Source organism: Seriola dumerili, unplaced genomic scaffold, assembly GCF_002260705.1.
Source record: "Seriola dumerili isolate Sdu_G_001 unplaced genomic scaffold, Sdu_1.0 BDQW01000025.1, whole genome shotgun sequence".
NCBI lineage: Eukaryota > Metazoa > Chordata > Actinopteri > Carangiformes > Carangidae > Seriola > Seriola dumerili.
Genome location: NW_019174280.1, coordinates 20022180 through 20037060, shown reverse-complemented (window position 1 = coordinate 20037060; position 14881 = coordinate 20022180). Strand labels below are relative to the sequence as shown.

At 37.6% G+C, this 14881-nt stretch overlaps 3 protein-coding genes across 3 annotated transcripts; all 3 read right to left on the bottom strand.

Moving 5' to 3' along the window:
* Positions 1–3543: 3543 nt before the first annotated feature.
* LOC111237156 (trace amine-associated receptor 1-like) lies at positions 3544–4530 on the bottom strand. The gene is made up of 2 exons (XM_022766139.1): positions 4203–4530; positions 3544–4130 (listed from the first exon to the last, which is right to left on the bottom strand). The coding sequence occupies exons 1-2, from the start codon at positions 4528–4530 to the stop codon at positions 3544–3546; spliced, it is 915 nt and encodes a 304-aa protein (XP_022621860.1).
* Positions 4531–7402: 2872 nt separating this feature from the next.
* LOC111237147 (trace amine-associated receptor 1-like) lies at positions 7403–8404 on the bottom strand. The gene is made up of 2 exons (XM_022766128.1): positions 8077–8404; positions 7403–8004 (listed from the first exon to the last, which is right to left on the bottom strand). The coding sequence occupies exons 1-2, from the start codon at positions 8402–8404 to the stop codon at positions 7403–7405; spliced, it is 930 nt and encodes a 309-aa protein (XP_022621849.1).
* Positions 8405–12295: 3891 nt separating this feature from the next.
* LOC111237138 (trace amine-associated receptor 1-like) lies at positions 12296–13301 on the bottom strand. The gene is given in 2 exon segments (XM_022766116.1): positions 12296–12352; positions 12354–13301. Coding segments are annotated over 2 exon segments (1005 nt in total).
* Positions 13302–14881: the final 1580 nt, after the last annotated feature.

Sequence of the window (14881 nt, the reverse complement as noted above, 5' to 3'; positions counted from 1 at the left end):
AGGAACGGTAAAAGAGAACAGGATGAGTTTAATGCTAAAATGGTGAAACTTTTTTCTCACCATGCATCAGGTTCATCGACTGCTAACGTTGACGTGCAGCCGGAGGCTAGCGTTAGCTGGGTTGGCTACGCTCTCAATAGAGAACAGCAGAGCCAGGAATTTGGACTTGAGCAGTGTTGCTAATGACTTTGCCGAGCGAAGGCCCGACGGTTGAACTTCTAATGGGTGAGTACAGTTTTCACTTTTCATGGAGGGGTATCAGAGATTTAAATCTATAGCAATGTAACTGTTACCTCTCATTTGTTGTAAAAAGCGCAGCTACTGTGTGTGATAAGGTGACCATTGTCAATGATGATGAATTCTGCAAATGTAAGTGATTGTGTGATCAGGTGTCGTCATCCATTCATTCATGTTGTGTAGACCTATAATGAGTTGTTGCACTTTTCTTGACGGCTGTTTGTTCGGTGTTTGATAGTTGTGGTGGTTTGAGTCTAGGCCAGGCGGTTTCATTAGAGTTGATGAATCTGACACTAAGGCTGCTATCCGATGTGCTGATCAAAGGCCACTTTCTGCCATAGGCATTTTTTAATATAAAAAATTAATAATGGATCGATAATTGATCGTTAATTTTCCGATGATCGATCAAGGAAATTTCTTCAAGTGCCCATCCCTAATAGTAACTGTAACCAGGCACTGCAGGCATGTCAAACTTTGAATTTCTAAACATGTTGACAAAAACAAATCCAAAAACACACATCAAAGGTGTAAGGAATTGATTAAACAGTATGTTTATCTGCTCTAATGTAAGCCACAAGCATTAGCATGCCTGGCTAACTTGTGTACTACCTAATATAGTAACCAATCCCAGCATTACTATAAAAGGTCAAGGAGCATTTCATTAGTTAATACATTTTATGAGGTCAGAGGTTATGTTTAGAAATAAAAACCCCTTTGTGACTAGCTCAACTAGCTGGTCCTGGCTGCTACTAAATCAGAGTTTAGGCTAAAAAATACATTTCCATTGTAAAATCTGTAAAAGCTAAGCAACCAGATAAGGTCATGTTATGTAAGAATGAAGTAAGGAAAAATAACAGCAGACTGTTAATATACCTAATAATACAACAACCTATATTAACTAACTACATTTCAATTCCCTTAATTGAAACTGAACAGACATATTGTACTCTCTTTTACTATATTCTACTAGGTTTCACCACAAAAACTACTTGTTTTAAAAGTACTTCCTTAAGGTGAGAGGACCTTAGCCGTCATGTTTACAATAATATAATTATATTCAATTCTAAAAATGTATTTTAAGAAGGGAAATAAGATGGAGAACCGACCCTGCAAGTCTGATCTCCTTTGGCAGGTTGTTCCAAAGGGGCCCTGACAGCAAAGGCCCTATATCTGCATGTAATTTTCTGTTACTATTGTTGCAGTTTTTAACACGTGGCATAACCATAGACTGTATAAATGTGGACGTAGACTCTGTGACGTCACCAGTAGGTTTCTGAAGAGTGGTTTTGAAATTCAGACTGGGCTGCTCGACCGTCGCCATCTTGGCAGTGCCTGACTCCACCTAACTCCTAGCTAATCCAAAGAAGGTAGGGCATGTATGAAGCCGACTCTTTGGTGCATCAGTTTAATAACAGTGGCAATCATGCGCTCCTGTTAGCATCGTTAGCACAGCTGGGTGTCTGGGTTAGGGTCATGCTCAAAGGGTAACTCAAGGCTAATTCATTCGCTGGCTGAATAAATTTAGGTAGGCAGCTAGGGGTTAGAAACTGAGCGGCTAGCCAATTGAGATGGCACCCATCTGTCACTCAAAGCGGCCACACCCACACTTATTCATAACTTTAAGCTTCAATAAAATTTAGACAGGTGATTTATGTCAAGTAACCAAAACAAGGCTCTTTCCGGAACCTTCCATGACCTATTAACCAAAGTACTAAGAGTAGTTAAAACATGACCCTAAAAATGTTTATCAAGCTTTATATTGTCAGGAAACATTTTGCTAATACATACAAAAGAATCTGCATATTTCCCTACCTAATCATGACTTTGGAGCTAAATGTTTCTTTATGTTCTGTATGTTTTAATATGGAATCCCTTACATTTTGTAATTGCCCCCTAGATTTAATGTTCATAACCTGTAAAATGATGGGCACAACTTATGAATTAAGACTTGGATGTTAACAATTGATTTTCCTTTTTAAGATTTTAGCAACTATAATGGAACTGCACAAATCAGGCTGATTTGTAATCAGTTTAATCTGTATATACTGAACAACAAGTTACTGAAAATGTCTCTGTTTTATTCAGACATTAAACTGTTCAATTGTATTACCAACAATAAATATTTGGCCATAAAATCTTATGTAAGATCTTAACACAAGTTGTTTATGGTCTGATGCAATGATATTATGCAACCTGACACCTCTCCTATTAGAGGTGTGAATGAGCCTTTGGTCCCTTAACTGCTCTGGTGGTACACATGAGCTCTGCTTCTCCCCAAGGCGCTATAATTGCTAATAGGTAATTATGTAATGTTTATGTCTGAAATGGTTCCAACAGAGTAACAAACTGAAACAAAACAAGAACAGCTGAGTAACAACAACAGTGACAGCAAAAAAAAAAACCTGCCATAATTACTGTGTAAGACTCACAGTCAGATCAGGTATTTTCACACATTCACACTGCAGATAGGAATTCAAAAGCAGTCAGTCTTCATATTTGAAAGCTGGCTATCAGCCATACAGATTATACATTGAAGACAATTAAAATGCTACTGATGCTGCTTGGATTTACTAACATTGTAACATTGTCATCCCAAGACCCTCGCCGCTAGCATGGCTAAATGTGATGTCACTGACCTATCTACACTGCACAAAAATATTTGTTACTGAATGCTTGTAGTTCATTGGTTAACCTTTAATCTGTCAAATTCCCAATCATACATTGGCTGTAACGAGAAATTAGGTTCCACAGTTACACCAGCTTTTCTAAATTTTTCATTTATAACTACAGTCGTCTGATTGCTCCCCTCAATGCCCTCACTTCCCACCCTCTTAAAAAAAACCTGCTTATATGTGCAAATTTGGGTTTAAAAAGGGTTTTGGTCTGGAAAGATTACAAAGAATATTAGCTCTCCCAAACGCATTAACTCATGGCTTGGGGGTCTCTGAATTGGTTGGTTATTCTGGGCTACATGCAAATCAGCATAAACCCTGCTCCAATCCACTGGGTGGGGTTTAAGTTGGGTAGCTAAAAACTATCCATCCACTATTTCACACTTTTTAATTCAATTAAATTTTATTTTGTATTGCGCATGCATTATTACAGGGTAAAGTCAACACCTGACAATGTGATAGAGAGAAACTCAACAGTTCCCACAATGAGCAGCACTTGATGACAATGGAGAGGAAAAACTCCCTTTTAACAGGAAGAAACCTCCAACAGAACCAGATTTCTGAGTGGGGAAGTATTGGTCTGTTGTTCCAACCTTTATTGGCATGTTGATATTTCACCAATCCATAAAATAAATCAAAACAGTTTGGAGTTAGCAAAATCCCCTTGGAATATTTTCCCAGAAATGATCATTCTGAAAGCTGATCTGAACCAGCTGTAAAAGAAAGCATAGATTAATGGATTCAGCATTGAGTTTGATAATGTAAGCCAGTTAAGTGTCTCAATCACAGGGATGGGTGGTGGATTATAAGACAAAGGCTGGAAAACAATGCATAGAAAGTAAGGAGTCAAACATAAAAGAAAAACTCCCAAAACAGTAGCCAGAGTTTTTGTGGCCTTTCTCTCCCTTTTACTGACAGTTGCTCCATACTTTGTGCTCTGGATGCTGTTCACCTGTTTCCGAGCAACAAGGAAAATCTTTAGGTAGATACAGAGCATTATGAATGCAGGAAGGTAAAAAGAGAAAACAGGTCCCATAGTGTTTGCCATTACAACATCAACTGAGCACATTTCTTCACATGTTCCTTGGCTGAACCCTGCAACTATTATAGCGATCCCAATTAGAGCAGAGATACTCCAGCACACCAGGATCATGATCACAGTAATGTGAACATTTATCTTACTTCTGTATGTCAGGGGCTGACAAACTGCGTAATATCTGTCTATGGAAATACAGCACAAGTTCAAAATAGAGGACGTGCACAGTGATACATCAAAGCTGTCTCGTATTTTACAGAATAAATCCTCATGATAAAGACATGAGGTTACAGTGAATGCCATGCTGAAAGGAAAAACTAAAACTCCTACAAGCAGGTCAGCCACAGCCAGAGAGAGGATCAAGTAGTTAGTAGGAGTGTGCAGCTGTTTGAAGTAAATGATAGAGATTATAACAAGAAGGTTTCCACATATTGTAGCAACAGACAATAAGCTAAGGAAAATATATACTAAAACACATAGTATGGAAGGTTTGCTTGTAAATATGTAAGTTGCATTATTTGATTCATAACAGGGATGTATGTCATTAAAAATGTAAGTGCTGTTGACAGTCAGCTCTGCTTCCATGCTTCTCTGCAGTAATAGTCTATAATATTAAGAACATTTAAAAGATATTTAGTTCAGCATGTATTTACAATTACAACGTCAGTAATCATGTAAAATAAGGCTTCATGATTTTCATTTAATTTGATCTTTGAATTAAGTTTTTTCCCTTACCTAGTAACACCTCAGTATAGTGGTGTGTGTCCTTAGTCAGAATGACACTGTTCAGAACCATTGGACTTGTTACAGTATTTATAAACCCCTATCTCATTAAATCAACAGAAAATTTGGTTATGCAATCAGATGTGCGTATGTTGTGTGCATGTGTTAGGGCTGCACCTAACCATTATTCGTTTATCGGTTAATCTATCAATTTTTTTTTATTACTCAGTTAATATTGAATTAAAAAATAAAAATACGAATTTACCCAAAATAAAATTCAAAAACTTCATCAAATTTCAACATAATTTATATTTCAATATTTTCGTTTTTTTAATATCTTTTGTGTTTTTACACATATTTGCTACACATATTCAGAATCAGCATAACATCAGCTAATAATAAATATCACCCAATAAAGGCTTTAGTACAGTAAAATAAAGGTTAATAGCCCATAAAACAAAGAAAAACAAACCTTGAATTTTTCCTTATTTTATAGATAAAAACATGGTAAACCATAATAAAAAAGAAAAAATGTATTTGCCTCCGTCAAATTTTCTCGCCTCCACCTCCCGACAAAATTCTAGTAGCCAACTTGTTTTCTCGGTACTTGGTGATTTGACGTTTGTAATTGCAATTACGGCTGTATGCCACTATGGCAATGTAATAGCGCTGTATCATAATCCGTGCATCAGGCGGAGCCATCCGAAATTGCCAAAGAGGAAGAATACAAACGCGCTTGATTTCCTGCGTCCGGAAGGGGGCGGCAACCTGATTTTGCGGCTCTTCAAACAGGTGAATAGGGTTGCCACTCGTCCCATACAATACAGGATGGTCCCGTATTTGAAAATAAAATGCTTCTTCCTGTATTGAATCAATACGGGACGCCTCCGCCTCCCGACAAAATTCTAGTACTTGTTTTCTCAATACGCAGTGGATTTGAATCAATACAGGACGCAATTTGTCCCGTATTTTCGTTCATGATATGTCATGAAAGTGCTGTGAATAATGTAATGTCAAGTAAAACCAAACCAGTTGCCATCTTTTTTCACATAAAAGGTGGCAATCCTACAGATGAATATTATCTCTTTTACATCCAAGCACACCCAGCTTCTCGAAAAGTTTCCCTAAATTAACGTTACATCCCATCATGAATTTTTTTTTTTTTTTTTTTGCATAAATGTCTCAAATCACAGATTATTTTAAAAATAGAGGAGAATCGCGAGGACAGGTGAAACAGTGCAGAATGGAGACATCATTAGTTCTAGTATGGGAAAAAAAGTTAATCCATGTTACTGACGAGATAAGGTTAATGCGTCAGGACTGAAAGTAGGCCTGGTTCTCAGCCACAAGTGGAAGGTCCCGGTGGAGGAGAGGATCATAGCGCGAGAGAGGACTCAAGGTGAGAGTACCAAGTCTTTAGGAGTGTATAAACGAGTGTATTAAAGCCGATGTTCACATGATTTTAACATCAGTTTTTATTAATCTTCCCAGATGTTCTGAAAAGCATAGAGTGAGTGGCTTTAACTCTCAACAAGGTGGTGGGTGCCATATCTGTCGTGTAGACAACCAGACAGACTGTGACTAAGAAAGAAGAGCAGCTTTGCTGACAAATACAGACTGTGTGTGATGTTAATTGTTCTATTACTCAGCAAGTAAGGTTAGCTGTCGGCTTCCAGTTGCTTGTAGCTTTAAGTTAGATAGTCACCTTGCACTACAGACATGATGACAGGTGCCATATCTGATGTTATAGCAAGTCAATATAGCATATGCCAACAGGTAGCTAACATTAACTAGTCAGTTATTCCTGGTTAATTATCAAAGAGTAGAAAGCTTGCCCTCTCAGTTACACAGAACCTTGTTATGGTTATGCTAATGGGTGTGAGACACACTTTACTGCCATGAGGTTCCCATGCATAAGATTTCGACATAATTTACAATCAATGTTAATTTATAGTTTGGTTCACTCACATGCACGAATTTGCAAGGCTCTGGGTGTTGTACAGCAACAGGATGATACTTGTCTACATGTGCAGTAAATGTGGCCTTCACTTACTGTAAATGTGTGTCCTCCTTTTTGACTGCCACAGCCAGTATGTGTTTGTAAGAGTCAGACCATAAAGACACGATTATAAATTACGGGCTCTGTATATGAAGGTATATAATGACAGTTGGCAGTTGAAAACAAGCATTTTGTGTGTTTATCAACTGATGTCACTTGATTAATTTTTCAACATAGGTGTGATATGGCTGCTTAGTGAAAGACACACAAGCTGACCTGTCAAAGGTGATAGCTTCAGCAAAACCATTCAAGTGATATAAGCATATTTGTGACCTGATTCCCTGTTAGATTGTATATAATGCAGACTTTAAGGCAGGGAGTTCCTGTTTCAGCAGATGTTGAGGTAAAGACAATATATGAAAAGACAATGTATTTCACAGAGTCACAGAATAAATGCCTTGCCTGAAGAAATTAGGCTGGTGAAATAGTCTGTACAGATTTTAATCATATCTGTTATCTGCATGGTTAGGGGTAGGGATATTGTGTTGAAACTAATGAAAAACAGTGTTTATTTCACTTTTTTACTTCTAAGTGTTGTTTAACAAATAAATACTGGTGTATATATGATGACTTTTGCTCAGACAGTGAATAGTAATAGTGAAATTAGTTAATATTTATTCCTTCAAACTTTATCATTGTACTCAAATTAAAATGTTAAAATGACAAATGTCAATGTCAAAGGAGTTTTGAGTTAGCAAAATCTCCATGGAATATTTTCCCAGAAATGATCATTCTGAAAGCAGATCTGAACCAGCTGTAAAAGAAAGCATAGATAAATGGATTCAGCATTGAATTTGACAGTGTAAGCCAGTTAAGAGTCTCAATTACAGCAATTGGTGTTATACTGTATGTTAAAGGCTGAAAGACAATACAGAGAAAGTAAGGCGTCCAGCATAAAAGAAAAACTCCCAGAACAGTAGCTAGAGTTTTTGTGGCCTTTCTCTCCATCTTACTGACAGTTGCTCCAGACTTGGTGCTGTGACAGGTTGTGCTCTGGATGCTGTTTGCCTGTTTTTGTGCAACAAGGAAAATCTTTAAGTAGATACTAAGCATTATAATGACAGGGATATAAAATGAAAAAATACATGCTAGAGTGGTTGATATTAGAGCATCAATTAAACAACTTTCTTCACATTTTCCTTGATTAAAACCTGCAATTATAATGCCAATGCCAATAAGAGCAGCAAGTCCCCAGCTCACCAAGATCATGATCATGATAACACGATCATTTATTTTACTTTTGTAAGTGAGAGGCTGACACACCGCGTAATATCTATCAATAGAAATACAACACAAGTTTAAAATAGAAGCTGTGCTCAGTGTAACATCAAAGCTGCCTCGTACTTTACAAAATATATCTTCATGATACCAGCATGAGGTTACAGTGAACGCCATGCTGAAAGGAAAAACTAAAACTCCCACAAGCAGATCAGCCACAGCAAGAGAGAGAATCAGGTAGTTAGTAGGAGTGTGGAGCTGTTTGAAGTAAATGATGGAGATTATTACGAGTAGGTTTCCACATATGGTGACAACAGACAATGAACCAAGTAAAATATATAATAATACACATATTATTGAAGGGTTGCTTGTAAATATGTATGATGCATTATCTGATTCATAGCAGAGATGTATGTCATTAACAGTGAAGGTCTCGTTGACAGTCAATTCAGGTTCCATGTGTCTAGATTCCTGCAAATTCAATTTTCCATTAATAATGAATTACATTGAGAAAACACTTTAAATACTTAAATGGCAAACAAAGACAAGATGTAAAAAAAAACAAAAACTTTAAAGATTTCTAATATATGAAGTTGAAGTCATACCATACACTTCAAGATATTCTATGTATCTGGATGTGTGTCCTGTGCCACTGTGCAGGAACATTGAACTTGATATTTAAATGATCAACCTCCACCTAATTACCATAATGACTAATAATACAAACGGCTCTTGTCCAATCAGATGGGGTACACAATATTCTGTTTGCATGTGGTATGAATAATAATATACATGTGTGTCCTTGAGTCTGTTTTAACTGTTTCAAATTAACTTTTTAAATGAATTTTTTTTTTTTTTGTAAATTCACTGGTGTCAAATTATTTATTTTCTACTTCAGTGTGTACTGCAGGTGTTGAGACAGATGGAGTGAAAACAGTTCACATAGTTGAAAATTCATAGATGAATTAAAACTTCTCTTTCCACTATAAACTCCCTCAGGGACAGAGGTAGGGGTGTCACTAATTGTCACCATGGAAACATAGGGCATAGTTCTACGTTAGTCTGGGGGTAGTGTAGCTAACTTTTTCAACTTGAAATAAGTTTTTGCAAAACTATCTGACTTGGATTTCACTGATCTAACACCAAAAATTATACAAATCTAACACTATAGACCATATAAGCTAAATTGTCTTTGTGAAACTGGCCCCAGGGCCCTGTGCTTGGATAGAGCTGAGTGATCCAGAATAAAATGTTGATGATTTGAGATGAGTCTGGAGTTTTTGGTTCTTCTAAGCTGGTGTAAAATTCAACATTCTTTCATTATAAATCTAAAAAGGGAAGCAATTCATATCTGGAAATTATCCCCACTTATGGGGTTCACCCTAAAAAGTGTTCATCCTGAGAACAGTTCCTGATGAATCTTAAACCTACAAAGAAGCCAAAAACTCGAGATTCATGTTAAGTCGTCAACATGCTAATCTGGATAACTAATGTGGATAATGTGGATAACTACCAAAAAGGTACCTGGAACTTTAAGTTCTTCAGGAACTAAAAGGTTCCTGTGGTTCATTGTTGTCTGCGTTTCCACCACGGCCTGAAGTCCCGGGAAGATTATGCAAAATTATTACTTGACATTACATTATTCACAGCACTTTGAGGACATAACATGAACGAAAATATGGGAAAAATTGCCATTGAAAATGGCTCCAGTGGTGCTCACTGGAACATTCAGAAGTTTAGAAATACATCTGTAACCAATGCCATCAGTATGGTTTGCAACAATAAGGTTGCAAAGGTCTTGATAGAGCTCTTTGCTCTTTACCCATCATGAGATGCCCATTGTGTGACACCTTGGTAATGAGAAACCTTTTCATAGGCCATCAATTAGGACTAAACCAGCTGATATTAATTTGTACTGATAAGGGGCAGGATTGCTTTCTAAATACTGACAGATTTCAGCTGGTTTCTTGGCTTTCCATGCCTTTTTGCACCTCCTTTTCTTCATGTGTTCAATACTTATTCCCTGTGTCATTTCCCTTTATTACACATAACTTAATTTATGGACATATATGTTTTGATTTCTTTGTATGTGTGGATTACTTGGGTTGTTACCGACATCTGATGATAATTTCATGTCAATAGCCCTATACAGGACGCAGCATTTTATTTTCAAATACGGGGCGATCCTGTATTATATGTGACAGGTGGCAACCCTAGCCACTCAGTTGTTGTGGTCGTTTAATTTTTTAAGTCCTGTTTCAGTTTTTTTTTTTTTTTTTTACCTCCTTCAGGACCTGTTTCGTGGTGTGGAAAATGTGTTTGCTTGCTCAGTGCCCGCTTGCTCACTGTGGACTTTCAAACATCGCGGGTGAAATAAAATGCAGCGAGGATTTGACCAGTCAGACATGTTCAGCACTGCAGACCACAACCCCCAAAGTTGCTGAACCTTTGGAAAGTACTACCCCCCGACCAGGTACCTTTTGGGGGTCGATCAATTACCCCAGAACAAACTTTAGACCCTGGTTCCTGCGGTGGAAACATTCATAGTTCCTCAAAAGGTTCCTGGTACTTGGGGAAAGTTCCTGCAGTGGAAACGCGGCTTTGGTTAAACAAGAGGTTAGTGGGGATGGGTAGATAAGAACTTACAATGCTAACTTATGATGCTATTGACAGATATGTGTTGTGTGTATGTTATTTGTAGGATGCTGCTGATGGCTAGATGGCTGTATGCTAAATAGCTTGTCAGGCTGTTGGAGCATCATATTGCTGCTTGTTTTTGGCTAATGGTGTTAGCCAGGTCTATATGCTTAGTGGGCTGGCTATAGAAGAAGTTTGGATAGATAGTGGCTCAGGCAGCATGCTAGTTAGTTAGTTAGCATGGTGGTTAGCTTGAACATGCTGTTTTTGTTTTGGTCTAGTTGGTGACTCCAGCAGTATGCTCATTAGCTTAGCATGCTGTTAGGATACGCAACAGAGGTATTGATTAAGTCATATTATCCTGCTGGCTGAGTACAGCAAAAACCGGAGCCCGGTCTCCGATAGAGAGACGCAAATATCAAGAAAGAAATATTTATTTAAGGGCATGGTTCAGACGCTTTAGATGTACTCCCATTTATTATGTTAATTTGTATAGAACATCTCAGTATTTCATCACACACAAACAGTAACTGCAATTTTGGGTTAGTTAAATCACCTTGAATTATTTTCCCAGAAATTATCGTTCTGAAAACGGATCTGAACCAGCTGTAAAAGAAAGCATAGATAAATGCAGGGTTTAAATCCCAGCACCGTGCTGTATCTCCGGCGTAATGTGGTGAGAGAAAAAATGAAAAATTAAATGTCAATACACTTGGGAATTTGCTGTTGATGCATGTTGATGCATGTTTGAGATAATAAAGTTCATCTACCAATGGTATGAGAGGAATGCAGCTCTCGCTCTCGCTTAACCTAACCAGACCCTGAACCTAACCAACTTTACTAGCCAATCAGAAGCAGACCAGGGCGGGTCTTGGCAACTCTGGCAGTGTAGGATCCAGCAGCTTGAAGGAGACGGGCGCTTGTTTCTGCGTGAAATGCTCGAGGAAGCTTCTATATGCCATCAGCGGTAAAAAAGTGCTCTCTTGTCATGAATTGAACCCCGGTCATAAAGCTACTGTCCGCACACTCCAACATACAACTACGTTACCGGGAGCGACAGTTAGGGTTGATACTCAGTCATCAATGACTGACCGTGTCTGCGATCAAAAAATACGTGCGTGCAGGTTCATTGCTGAACATGATCTGTCCTTTACAATTTCCTTGTTTACAACCCAAAAGTAATGAAGAAATAAGTGATAGTGGCTTTCTTGATTTCACTTTAAACTTCAGTTTACCAGTTTATTAAGCACTTCAGTGTTACTGTATTTTTTTATCTAAAATATTTATTTATTTTCCATCATTAATTTATTTCCCATTATTATCTGTATTCCAGAAGGAAACACTTAAACATTGCTATAGTATTGCAGTATTGTTTACAGTTGTCTTTTACATTGCACATACTTTTATAGAGAACAGAGAAAAATGGTGCATAATGCAAGCACATATTGTATATGTACAAATCTTTTTTTTTTCCAAATTATAATTATCCACAAGTTTTTCAGAGTTGCTCGCACTTTAGAGCTGTTGCATTTTTACTGTTGACATATAGTATTTTTAAATAAATGGTGCAAAGCGCATGCTGTTATATTAAAGTGAATCTGCACAGTCTGCAATCCCCTAAGATCTTGTGTAACACATCAAAACTGTCACAGCTGTGCTTGGTGCTAGTGCTGGTTATATTGAAAAGTATATTAGTAGATATTGACAGGCTTTTTAAGCACAACAAACAATAATTAATGCAAGTTTTGAATTAGTAAGACCACCTTTTAAATATTTTTCCTGAAATGATCATTCTGAAAGCTGATCTGAACCAGCTGTAAAAGAAAGCATAGATAAATGGATTCAGCATTGAATTGGACAGTGCAAGCCAGTTAAGCATCTCAATTACAGTAAGTGATATTGGATTATTAGAAAAAGGTTCAAAGGTGATACACAAAAAGAAAGGAGTCCAACATACAAGAAAAACTCCCATAACAATAGCCAAAGTTTTTGTGGCCTTTTTCTCCATCTTACTGACACCAGCTCCAGACTTTGTGCTGGTTGTGTTCTGGATGCTGCGTGCCTGTCTCTGTGCAACATGGAAAATCTTTAAGTAGATACAGAGCATTACAATCACTGGGAGATAAAATGAGAAAATAGGTCCCAAAATGTTTTCCAGTAGAATCTCAAGGAGACACTTTTGTTCACATTTTGCTAGGTTTGACCTTGCAATTACAAAGCAAATGACAACTAAAATAGAGACACTCCAGCTCGCCAGGATCATGACCACAACATGAACATTTGTCTTAGTTCCGTATGTCAGAGGCTGACACACTGCGTAATATCTGTCAATGGAAATACAACATAGGTTGAGAATAGAAGCTGTGCCCAGTGTTATGTCAAAGCATAATCGTACTTTGCAAATGAAATCTTCATAATACAGACAAGTGCTCAAAGGGAATTTCATGCTGGCAGGAATGACTACAATTCCCACAAGCAGGTCAGCCACAGCCAGAGAGAGGATGAGACAGTTTGTGGGAGTGTGGAGCTGTTTAAAGTAAATGATGGAGATTATAACAAGAAGGTTTCCACATACAGTTACAACAGATAATGAGCCAAAGATAATATATAATAAAACACATACTGTGGAAGGTTTTCTTATCAGTATGTAAGAGACCGTATCTATTTCATAACATGGATGGATATCATCAGTGCGGTTGACGGTGACTCCTGGTGTCATGTTTCTGGATTCCTGCAAATCAGATTTCAAATCATTATTAATAATATTGAAGATGTTATGTTTACTCTACATGAATCCAAAACTACAAAGACAGTTCTCTAGAAGAAAAGAAAGTCTTTAAATTTACATCATACTTTTTAAACGCCCACGACAGTTCTTCTTTAATGTGCGACTGTGCACAACCTTGACTTTTATCAAGTCCTCTTTCATTGCAATGGTCACTACAGTCCTACATTGTCCAATCAGATATAGGGCTTTTCATCCTGATGACGTCAGAGCTATAGCAACATGCTGCACTGTAGATGAGATTAATGTTTTAAATCCTTTTCAATTGTTAATTACTAATTTATCATTTAGGTAAATATACTATGATCTTTTTCCAGGGACATTATACCAAAAGTCTCCCGGTTAAAAGTAGAAAGAGTAGAAAGTAAGTAATTTAGAGCAAGACACAACATCAAACACACACAGACAAAACATAACAAAGTATATTCATAAATCAATCAATCAAAATATAAGTTGCATTAAAACATATTACCAGAAAGTTGAGTAATATGTAATTTGGCTAAGAACAAGTCTTTCTGAAGGACCCGAACAAAATGGCGGACTGCTTGCTAGAAAATCAAAACAACAAAGTAATTAAAACTGTATTGTTCTCAAGTGAATCATTTTAAATTTACTTTGCCTTTCCCTCAGATGGAGACAAGAGTACTACCTTTCCCCTTTGCTTTTTACGCCTCCCCACTGGCGATTGCTGTGGCCGGAGCCATTATGTCTTTTGGGTTGTCCGTCCTTTTGTCCATCCAATTCTTGTGAACAGGTTATCTCAGTAACACCTTGAGGGAATTTCCTAAATTTGGCACAAACTTAGACTCAAGGATGAACTGATTAGATTTTCATAGGCAAAGGTCAAAGTTCAAGGTCCCGGTGACATCATGTTGTTTAGAATACGCTATATCAGGAACGAATTTGGTGAATTCACATCACAATGGTCTGCAAATAAACTTGTAACTCAGGAATGAACAAAATTTTAATTTTTGGGGGATCTCGCGTGTGTCACCGTGGGAATACGTGGTTCCGGGGTCTTTGCCACAAGCTAGAGCGAGAGTTGTGTTGTATTCTCATCAAAAAGTCAAAAACACATTTCTGGTGGGTATTGGCGTCTGCTAGGGTTGTCCCTTGCCACGGGGGGGGGGGGACCTCAGACTTCCCTTCTTGCTATTCTGAGATGATGTGATTCTGTTGGCCTCGTCTGACTAGGACCTTCAGTATGCACTGGGGCAGTTTGCGGCGGAGTGTAAAGTGGTTGGGATGAGGGTCAGCACCTCCAAGTCCAAAACTTGGTATTAAATGGGCTCCGGGAATAAATTTTATAAGCTCCGGTATTATCGGTTCTACTTTCAGAACTTGAGAAATTAAGAAAATATATTTTCTGTATATTATTGCAACATAAAAGTTGGGGTTATACAAAGACCATTTGTCCCCACTTCTTATAATGGATTTAAGGACTAAAGTGCATTGACACTTATTGTGACCGAAAACCCTGTCTCTATACACATGGGGCTGATTCGGATCATTTA